This window comes from Hirundo rustica, chromosome 4 (assembly GCF_015227805.2).
Source record: "Hirundo rustica isolate bHirRus1 chromosome 4, bHirRus1.pri.v3, whole genome shotgun sequence".
Lineage (NCBI taxonomy): Eukaryota > Metazoa > Chordata > Aves > Passeriformes > Hirundinidae > Hirundo > Hirundo rustica.
In genome coordinates this window covers 19,712,690-19,724,071 of record NC_053453.1, presented here as the reverse complement: position 1 = coordinate 19,724,071, position 11,382 = coordinate 19,712,690, and the positions used below count along the sequence as shown (strand labels likewise).

Below are 11,382 nucleotides of genomic sequence, written 5' to 3'. Positions count from 1 at the left end.
GTTTTGGATTGGTTACTCCACAATTAGTATCATGGTATTTGTTTAAGATAAGAAAGGAAAATAAAAGGGGCTATAAAGAAATAAGATAATTAACTTTCAAACCCAGCAAAGCTGATACAAAATTATACTAACCAAGTGAAAAGTGGAAGAGATTTTTGTTACTGCAGATGTTGGAAATCCCATATATCGAAATCTGTATTGATAAGTGTAGGTTAAGTGTTTTATGAATGATGACTTGCCAAGTACACTGAACTGCTGTCAATATGCACATGACATAGATCCCATATATGAAATGCTTAACACCCTCAGCTCCTAATACAACAAGTGGAAACAGAGAATTAGTAGAAATATATTCCTATATTTTAAAATCAAGTGCAAAATTTGGCGATGTGTAATCTTATCTTATTTTCCCATTGCTTCCTGAAAAGAAAAATTTAAAGATCTACTTTTTTTTTAAATTTTTTTTTTAAATTTTTAATTCCTTTGACATGGTATCTTGACGCGTTACCACCAAACCAGCCTGCATGCTATTTGGATATACTAGTGTTGAAATATATCATGTCCAGCATATAATAATTTTCTGTGGGGTAAATGGAAAGTGCACTGAATTTTTCCTTGAGAGACTTGCTCAAGGCATGGATCACGTTTTCCTCTAGTTATGGTGAAGGTACAGCTAAAATTAAATTTTGTGGGGTTTTTTAAGGTTAAAAAACACATTAGAAGTAAATCATTAATTCAAAGCATCTCTGATCATTGCTATTAATAGCAAAATAACTATATATAGCAGACATTATACACTTGAGTTCCTAAAATAAACTTGCTGTGAAAAAAAATTATTGCTCATGCTAGTACTGTTGGTGAAGTACATTAATACATTCCAAGGATCAGTACATTGAGTTCTTCCTTAGGATCGTGGTTGCTGCAGGTGGAGATATCTGCTCAGCTATGCAAGCTGGTGGGAACCCCACCTGAGTGCCTCTCTGCTCTGCCCAGGCTGCATCCCTTAGTCTGCTGTTAGAGCACAAGAAGTTTATCCAGTATTTCCTCTTGGACCAAAAGTTTGTGACAATGGGGCAAATAATATGTGGTGTTTCATAATCTATTAATTTTCTCTGAGGGGACCTGCAACTGGAAGTGAGTTCTGTTATGAAACATTGACATATTTCCTTCCCAGAATGAATGGAAAGATTAAGGGGAAAATCTCTTTCTCCAAGTTCATCTTTTCCCACTCATCCTGGGCTTGCACCATATCCATGCTGCACATCCCTAAGAGTCTGTAAAACTATTACTTTTGTTTCATCTGATTCAATTTAAAATAAAGATAACTTTCAGTTTTGCATAAAAATAATTCCAATTGAATTAGATATCTTACATTGAAAACCTGCTTTTCCTATTAAGAGTTCTGTTGAACTCAATGGACTTGAATTTATGGTGTGAGAAATCACTCAACATGATGAAGCACTGCAATATCAGACTTTACCATAGGAGACACTTTTGTTTTGTATCGATAGGGACCCCACCCAGTAGGCGTCTTGTCCTTGGGAGGTGCTCTTAAGCATATTGCCAGATAATAAACTACCTATAATAAATACTTACAGCATCAAAGGTACACTAGCAGAACACCATACTGGCATCATAGGACTTCTAGTTTTCCCCAAGGTAAATAAATGCAGGTACTTTAGCAGCTATGGTACCTCTCTGTAATCATGACATGAGAATCTCATTCAGGTGTCTAAGGAAAATACACTTGAGCACATTAAACCAATACTTTTTTAAGCTACTCTTGCTACCCATATCTTTGTGGTAGAGGTTCTAACTACCTGATCTTGCTCTCTGTGCCAGTGCTGCCATTTGTCCTTCTAGCCAGAGATACCTTAAATAGTAGTGAACTAAGAACCACAAAAAGGCTCAGTTTCCTTGAAAAGCCATGAAGAATCCATGTGCTGTTCTTCCCTCTGTTACAGAGTAACGGGAAATAGTCACTTCAGAATTTCAAGTGTAAACTCTGGCAAAAAAAAACCTCACAGAAAGTTGAGATGATCACTTTAAATTAAAATCACCATGCATCTGCCAGGAAGGAGATGTAACACTTAAGGTATTACCAAACCAAAACAGTAAGGGAAGTGGACAATTCACGCTTCAAGCAGACTGCTTTTCCTTGCCAAATAGTATTACAAAGCCCTGCCTAATTAAGTATCTCCCATCACCCACATGTCCTTCAGATGCATGGTTTGGCAGGCAGCTTCTTGCTGTCAGTAAGCCCCAGTTTTCTTTAGGATATATCAGTTTGCATTTTCCAGGGTCAATCTCAGTGTATTCCCTGCCCATATTTGTAACCACTCTTTGATAATTGGTATTGCTGCTCTGACTTAGTGGGTTAGGCACATCTGATCCTCTTTTCTTATGGTATTTCCACAACACTTTGCTTTCCAACACGGAATGGAACATCACTTCTCTTTCATCAGATTGTCAGTCCATATACCTACCACATGTAATATCATAAAAAGTTATTCACTTGTATGATTTGATGAGATTCTTTAACAGTTTTCTTAATAAGATGTAAACATAATTTATGATTTGTCCAATGTCTGAAAAATGAAGCTATTCCAATAAGTTTATTTTTCAGACACCGAAGCTGTTTCATCATTTATGACTTTGCATATGCACAAGGGGTCCAATCCCACCACCTCCCAAATGGTTCCAGGAGCATGAATTATGAGAATGGACAGAATTTGGCCTTGTATACTCATTTCACTCTGGTTTAAAAAAGCACAAATGTTATTATCATCTGGTGTCTTTTTTAAATGATTTTTGGAGGAAGTTCAAGACATAACTGCCAATGAAACCAATAGCCAATTTTGTGAACCCGTAATAATTTTGTGTCAAATGCTTCACAACTGCACTGACAGATCATAAAATGTATTTCTTGAGATCTAGATGTCTGTACCTTTAGCATTTCTGCATATGTCTGAGCAACATGGATGACAACAGATCTACTCATATGCCCTATATTTTGACTGCTCCTACCAGGCATGGTAGGATGCTTCCCAATGCTTCCCAAGGTAACTGTACAAGCCTGTTCTAAAGCTATTTTGCCTGTCTGCTTTCACTGCAAGGAAGGGCAAGGGTAAATGAAAATCCCATTGGCTGGTGTTCTTTATTGGTGTTGAAGCCTGTTGAACCTGAGACAGTGTTCAGAAAGAGCACTCACAGGTCTGACCTGTGAAAAGGGTCTGTAGCCCCTCATTAGCACTGCCTAACATAGCTAGTCTAGCCCTTCTGTGGGTTTCAGCTGTTTCTGATCAAAGACCTAGTTCTGAAAGTTCTGAGAAACTTCAGAAAAAGAATTTCTCCATTGTGAGCAAGTACTCAGAGACAAGTGAAATAAGGAAGGCAAAAGAGCAGCTGGTAGTTTTGAGGTGCAGCTATTTAGCAGTTCAAGGAATCAAAAGGGAGAAACGCTGCTATGAAACGGTGCAAAATCCTGAGAGAAAGCAGGTGGTTGGAAGATTGCAACATGGCAATGACCAACCCTGTCTAAGGACAGCAAGGACTTTTCCCTGCATGGCTGACAGATGCCTGGCCAGCAGAGACTGCTTTGGAAGAAACATAGCTTCAGGAGTGTGACTCTCAGAGGTCCCAACACTGACTGTCCATTTAGGTGTGAAACTGTGAAAGTTACTGTCTTTTAGCTTTTGACTATGAAATTCCACACCTGCAGACCTCTGGTTTATCTTTGCTGTGAGCTTTTGTTCTTCCCTGTGGATATTAGTCATATGATTTAGTGCTAAAATGAGTAATATAGAACTAAGATGAGTAATATAACACAATATACTGAGGAGTACTTCTAGAGCGTGAACATCATAATTCCTAAAACATCTTGACATAAAGATCTGAGAATTAGATCAAACTAGCTCAGATGTGATCTCTCAAGAAAATGATAAAAAGCTTAAACTTGTAAACTGGCGAAAGAATAGAATCTGCAAAATGCAGGAATGATAGCATCCTCCTGCTAATGAAATTGTCATGGCCTTTAATAAAGAACAAGTGATGTTTCAGTTATGATTATTCTATATTAATGGTTTGACAACTATGAGTTTCTTGCTGTTCATTAAACCTGTGCATTAAAATGTGACACATAAAGCGCCTTCTTTTCCTCCATAAATCTGTAATAGAAAGAAATCAAGAAAATGTTACCAGTGAAACACAATTAAACATCAGAATTCAGTCCCAAAAGGGTTTGATAAAGATGTCAGGCAGAGTACTCCGACTTTTTTATTTTATGTGTGTGTGTGTGTGTGTATGTCTGACTAATGTGCATACAAATACGCCTGGAAATGCTAATTCTACCTCTGACTGAGACATTGTATCATTTACAGTTCCCTACTAATTTTTTTTTTTTAACCTGACTTGCAGGAGTAGCTTATCTTTTGCTCTTTTGCAATGAGACTACATTGATGATGGAATCTCTTCTTCGAGCTTCCTGGGCCACTAGTTATATAACAGTACCTCGCTGTGGTTTAACGTCTTCTCAGCGGCTCTGTTATCATGGGCTAAATCAATGAATATTTAACAGGGTCAGGTTACCGTGAAAATAGTTTCCAGCCGGGAAAACCTAAACTGAGTGACTGACTGTGTAGTTAGTTAATATTAGGGTACAGATTCATGCTTATTTCTATGAAGTGTCCTAATAGCACAGCTTGATGCAGTAAAATAAATAAAAACAGATCCTTTCGTTATGTTTCCTGTGGGTTATCTGTGTGTTGTTTGAGTATTACTCCTAGTGTTTATAAAAGTTTAGTCCCTTGCCCAGGGTAAACCTGGGCTGTAGCATATACCATTAAAAGTTAATATCGAGCTTTCCTCTTACAGGATGTTTTCGGCTGAGGGTCCGCAGTGCTGCGGGCAGAGGCAGCTGCCGGTCGCACCCGTTTACTTCTCCCGGGGAGACGAGAGCGGAGCCCGGGGCCCGCGGCCGGCAGCCGCTGGCGGTGGGCGGCCTGTCCGAGCGGCCGAGCGCCGCCGGCCCGCCCCGGGCCGCGCCCTCAAAAAGGGGACGGGGCGGAGGAGCGGCGGGACTCTCGCCGGCTGCCCCGGGGACGCTGCAGCGGGCCCGCACCGACGGCTGCTCGGGGAACCGGCGGGGCCCGCCCGCACCTCGAACAGCGCCGAGGCGCCCGTGCTCCGCTCCGCACCGCCCGGCGGCACCCACGGCCGCGGAGGCCCTCACGGTGACCGCCACCGCCCTCCCGGCGACAGCAGGGCCCGAGGGCACCATGACCCTGCTCAGGCTGTCTCTCATGGCCTTCAGCTTCGTCTTCTGGGCAGCGGGGCTGACCATGCTCATCATCGGCCTCTGGGCCAAGGTGTCTCTGGGCAATTACTTGGCGCTGTCTGCCAGCGGCTACCCCAGCGCCCCCGCCATCCTCTTGGCCACCGGCCTGGCCGTCATCATCTGGGGCTTCCTGGGGTGCTTCGGCGCCGCTACGGAGCACCGGGGACTGCTGCGCGCCTACAGCGCCTTCCTGGCCGCCGTGCTGGCGGCCGGGCTGGCGGCCGGGCTCTCGGCGCTCCTGTACCGCCAGACCCTGGCGCAGGGCTTCCAGGAGGGGCTGCGCCAGGCGCTGCTGGCCTACGGGGAGGACGACGGGGTGGCGGACGCCCTGGACGCGCTGCAGCGCGCCCTGTCCTGCTGCGGTGTAGAGAGCTACCGCGACTGGCTCGCCTCGCCCTGGGGGCTGGAGCAGAACGGCTCGGTGCCCCTCAGCTGCTGCCGGGCCCGCCGCGGCTGCCAGCGCAGCCCGCCCGACCCGCGCAGGCTGCACGGCGACGGCTGCTTCGGCAGGGTGTCCGCCTTCGTCGGCAGCAACATGTTTTATGTTGCCACTGCTGCCCTGGGGCTGGCACTGATGCAGCTCATCGGTATTGTGCTGGCCTGCCTGCTGGCTGCCCGCGTCCATGCCCACCTGCTGGGCATCACCACCACTCGCTGAGATCCTCCCACTCCTGCCCCTTGTACCGTCCAGCTCCCTTCTTTCCCACAGAACTGAGTACATCCCACCGGGAAGACCCTTCCTTCATATTCATCATTTCCACTTGAGCATCCCCCTCCAGGCTCCATTCCTATGGAGTTTGTGTTAGGTGTGCTAAGAGCATCTCAAGTCCCTCAGAAGGGAAGGTGCCTCCTGTCCTGGCCATGTCTTGCAGAGCAGCAGGTCCCCACTGGAACCTCTGGACCACTTCTGCAGTGAATGGTGGACAGACATCACTCACTGAGGCAGCAGGAACATCTGAGGCAAGGCTGACCTGTTCTCGGGGTGATGTTAACACCAATGCACCGAAATGTGGACCAGGAAAGAGGAGACGGTCTTGAGAGAGCAAGAGAGGTTTCTCTTGGCATTACACCATGTGAGTATTCCTCTGAGATTGAAAAATGATGTTACTGGAAAACTACTGGAGTGGATGAGGGGCAGGCCTGGTCCTGGGGGCACCCAGACAGCCATGCCAGCAGCTGACACTGGGAGCTGCTTGAGGGACTGTCCAGCTCCGTGCATCCCATTGCCGCAAAGACATCCTACCTTCCAGCATATTTGAGCCGTCCAGCTGCTACGGGCGCTTTTCCCGCTGTCGGTGTTTCCAATGCCAATTTCTATCTAAAGGTGGAGCTGCAGCTCTAAGAGTTACTCCCTCCTTCAGGCTGTGCCTGTCCTCTTAGCCAGTGTGTCACTGGTTATGTATATCTTCGCAGGGCTGAAAAGACCTAAGACCTGGGTCTCTGTCCTACAGAAAGATGGCAAAAACTGTAGGATCAGATATGATGAGGGGTGGGTTCATTGCCCTTCAGAAGTTTGCTTTGGACTTTTACTGTTAACATCAGGATGAATGGAACAGGCTGTTTCATAGAAGGGTTTCTGAAAAAACAGTCCTCAGACTCTGACATTTTTCTCCTCCCAGAGGATCTGTCTCTGAAGTGTGCCCCTCATGCCCCTCACCTACGTTTTTGAAGCCAGATCTGTATACAACTTGAGAGTAAATGGAGAATCCCCAAGACTTGCTCTGTAGCCCTGGGTGTTTTCAGGTCAGGCAGCAACATAAATCTCCAAGATTTTGGTTTTTTTTTTTTCCACAAAAGATTATGGTTTGCATTTGGAGTTTGAGGAAAAGCAAGCCATGCACTTCAGAGGGTCCTGAACTTTCAGAGCTTCCCTTTGGCTTCTTTCCACTTCCTTAAAACTCTACTTTTACGTATTTCTTTACCTTGGAGCACAAAGACATGCCCACCTTCACCAGCAAATGGGGGAGGAATGATCTCAGAAAAGAATCAAAGAACCACAAAGGAACTCAGAACATGGCATCTCTTAGGAATGTGACTTGCAAAGCTGTGGAGAATGATCAAATGAGTAAAGAAGATGACTGGTAGCTTCATGGGAGAAGAGGAGCAATCGTGGAGGAAAGGCTTTTTTCATGTATTAGGTGGCTATTTAGCTATGATAATCATGTTTCAGGTTAACAGTGTAGTGGGAACAGTCTTCTCAGTCATTTGGGTATTCATCTGCATAGGTGAACCCTGGAAAGGTGTTAGGAATCTCTCTTTATAGGGAAAACAGTGCTTTATTTTTGAGGGCTGATGTTTATTATTTTACAAAATATATTTTGTATTTTTGCTTGTAAATGTCCCTGTATTTGTTTGTTTGTTTGTTTGTTTGTTTGTTTTTAGTTATGCAATAGTGGAGCTCCTGTTATTTTCTGGAAGTCAAGATTATGTTGTACAGTTTTAACAATGGGCAAAAGGGATGGTTTGTATGGTAAATGGTACTCAAGAAATAAGTAACTGCTGTTCTGCTAAGAGCAGAACAGGTTACTGTGTCAACTCAGAGCATTTGCATTGTGGACATTTGAATGTCCACACAAGGTGCAACTAAATGTAAGTGAAATTAAATAATGTACTTTGAAATGTAGAGACAAAAGCATGTTGTGGGGTTTTAAAATTATTATTAAAAAGATCCATTATAGCTGCAATAAAACAGACATTGTGGGGAGTGTGGGAAAGGGACATGGAATTGCACTAGGTTTATAAAAAGATCTTACTTATTTGAGTTAATAGGCTCTGAAATTTTACAAGAATATGACATTGCTCTATTTTTACTCCACTGATGACTAAAATGATTTCTGATTTTCACCCTTGTTGCTTTATGTGACACATAGCAGTTGGTCAGAATGAAGTACTCTGTTAAAGTACTTCATTCAAGCATAGTGTAAACGCACTTCAGTGAATTTGTTCTGGTTTTAAGTTGCTAAGAATATAAAAATAGGAATAACAGCAAGTTTGAAGCATACCAGTATATGTTTGTATAGTGGTTGGGTCTGAATCTGAGGACATCAGCAGAATGTACTGAAAAATTTAAAATGTAACCCATCACTTTGCACTCTTGGTCTAAAATAGGATAAACCTTGGCAATGATCACATTAAATGCTAAATGTATCACCAAAGATTTAATGAACTGTCTGTGTTACTTGAATGTTTATTGCCAGTTCCTAGAATTAGCTTTTGTAATTGTAAGAAAGAAGTGTCATTTTTCTCTAATTAATTTCCAGATTAAAAAATTCCCAGTAGCTGTTTCAGTTGTCTTGAATTTTTGTGCTCAGTGACCAAATCTTAATTTAAGCTTTAAAATTTATCTAGATTCAAGGTTCATTTTTTTCTGGATGATCAGAATGGCTGTAACTGGAAAATGTTACTCTGGATATCACCATCTATCCCTTGCTAGAATATGTGTTTGTTTTCTGTCATCTGCTTCAACTTTAAAGTCACTCATCAAAATGGTATATTTTAATAAAAGATCATACAATTGTTTTACAAAAGGCTAATATAAATGTTAACATTACTGGCTATTCAAATCAAGGAGCAAGCTGTGTTGCGGTTGTAGAAACAACAGCTCTGTTGTTTGGATGAAGTGAGATTTAGGATTAACAGGGTGCTAAGATTAGACCCTTGTTATGAAACAAAGACTATTTCATAATGTTGATCTAGAATGCCAAGAATATAAATCTTTCAAACTTCAAAAGTGTTTTGATATTTCGTCCAGTGTGAATTATTTGCTGTAGCTAAACTTCGTGTTACAGAAAACCAGAACTAAAAATAGCCTTTATAACAGATGATTTTAAAAACAAGAACAGTGAATTTTTAAATAAAAGATGGCTATCCTGGGGTTAGAAAACTTAAACAATTGGCCTTCCAATGTGTGCAGAGTTTACTTTTAAATGCCACTGTTTACTTTGTGCAACTTGAAAAGTTAATGGCAGTCACATTGTCTCCTTGAATTTTAAGCTTTTCAGGATGATACTATGGAAAGACTTTCAAAGCAACCTAGAGTGCAAAACAACCTAGTGGTAGGATCTTCTATGGTTCTTCTCTGTTTCCTTTTGTTTCAGAGGCTGACTGTCTTTTAGGGTAAGTCTTTTGACAGTAGTGAATATTTCATTGGTCATGCACCCATTGTGCTTCAAAATGGTAAAGACACATATTTCTACTCAACTCTATGCGATTCAAACCCACAAATTTCACTCTGTTTAATATGCCATTTTAGTTTGCTGAGAAATCGATTAAAATATCACAATTTAATCCTACTTTGTTGTGCTCTCTACTGTCCTCATCTACTTTCTGGGACAATAAAATGCAAATATCAAGGGATATAGTGTCCCATGTTATCAAAGAGGACACCATTGCACATATGCATTTTTCAGAAGAATATTGGTCATACATATGGATTTGCTTGTGGATGAGACAGAAAAAAAGAAGCAAACTAAGGAATTTATTCTGTCCTTCACATTAGCTTTGATTTGCAATTAAGACACAGTGCTCTGTAGTAAGGAGGAAATATTTTGTTAATTATTTTAAATCTACAAAATATAATTTATTAGAGCATCTTGTCTGGGCTACAGAATTAAAATTATCAAATTAAACATTATTTCAAATGCTCTAATTCTATAAAGTTCTCTCTAATCTGCTTGAAGTGGTTTCTGTGCAGTTTTGCTTCTCCTGTACACTCATTTTCCTTATATCTAGAGTCACTCTAAGGTTGGCTGAGTTTTGAATTAAGTAGTGTTTGAAGCTTCAATCTTAGACTATTCCCATTTTGTAGATGTTACCCTTGGTTTGTCGTATTAGGGTACTCAGACTGACACATAATGAATATAGCATTTGTATTTGTTGGATTTGAACAGAATCTTGAATATTAGGCAAGGCCACATTAAAATAAAGGGAGGTGCAGTGCTCATATTGGCCAAGACAGACAACTCCTTGGGACTGCCAATTCTTGTAAGACTATCATAATCCATCCTAACACTACAACAAATAGACCAAATACTGCTCGATAATTCATGTTTCAAGTTTTCCCCAAATAATGGTTCTACAGCTTTTCTCTGTCTTCATGAGATGCATCATCTTAAGGTATCAGCACTTTAGAGCAGTGGTATGGTCTCAAAACCTAAGGAAAGGAATCTTTCATGCTTAGTGTTAATAATTTCAGATAGCTTCACTTCTTCCAAGTCACAGAGATGGGGTACTGAGAGTATCTCTGGTCACTTCTAGGAGGGTTGGGATTGATAGTATCTTGGTTAAAATATCAGCATCAGTAACAGTAGTTCTACTGCTCTTCTGCTGTTCTGAGGGCATCTTCCGGGGCTGTTTCTCTGCTGTTTGGTTCCTTGACTTGGCAGACTGTGTAGTGTGCCAAAAGCCACATCTAGGACAAGATACTCTTTTTAGTAGTTGTGCTGGAGCATTATGCTTTGTTTCTTGCCATAGTGTACTGGTGTCCCAGTAATGCCAGGTACTGCCATTCTTGCCTAGAAACTCTCAGAAGAGACAGAGGTGGAGGCTTGTCAGATGCAGTGGCACCTTGAGTTTCAGTGCAGAGTCCAGCCAAAATAATCATATAAGTAAAGCACAAATCCAACACCAATATACCTATCTCACAATTTGGAAAGGGTTGTTCACTGAAACTGGTAAAGAAAACATCAGGATGACTAAGGTATAAGCAGAATTAGAAACTCATTAATATTGCAAAATTTCCCACTAGTGTGGCATGTTCACACTTTCTTATCCTTTTTGCTCTTCCACCTACCTCTCTAACTCCACTTCTTATTCCTGGAGTGTAATTATCTGTAATGCTCATCTCAGTTATTAGTTTTCTGGTGCTTTATGGGCTCTCTTGAACAAATTCCTTTATTTTCTAGTTTCCCACCCCAAGGTCAGGCAGTCCTTCAAAGTCTGAGCTCCTTGTTGGAAAGGTTTTTGAAAAGAAGTCTCTTGATCTGTCTGTTTTAGTAACAGCATTTTTCTAGAATGGGTAGTTTATAATTATATGAAAATTTGGCAGA

General features: G+C 41.7%; 1 protein-coding gene across 1 annotated transcript; it reads left to right on the top strand.

Moving 5' to 3' along the window:
- The first annotated feature begins 5,261 nt into the window (after positions 1-5,261).
- Positions 5,262-8,609, top strand: LOC120751980 (tetraspanin-7-like). Its single transcript, XM_040062555.2, has one exon. It carries the CDS (start codon positions 5,277-5,279, stop codon positions 5,991-5,993), a length of 717 nt encoding a protein of 238 aa, XP_039918489.1. The 5' UTR covers positions 5,262-5,276; the 3' UTR covers positions 5,994-8,609.
- The last annotated feature ends 2,773 nt before the right edge of the window (positions 8,610-11,382 follow it).

Excerpts from the sequence above, each read along its gene's own strand:
- LOC120751980 (XM_040062555.2), top strand. The coding sequence starts at position 5,277 with ATGACCCTGCTCAGGCTGTCTCTCATGGCCTTCAGCTTCGTCTTCTGG.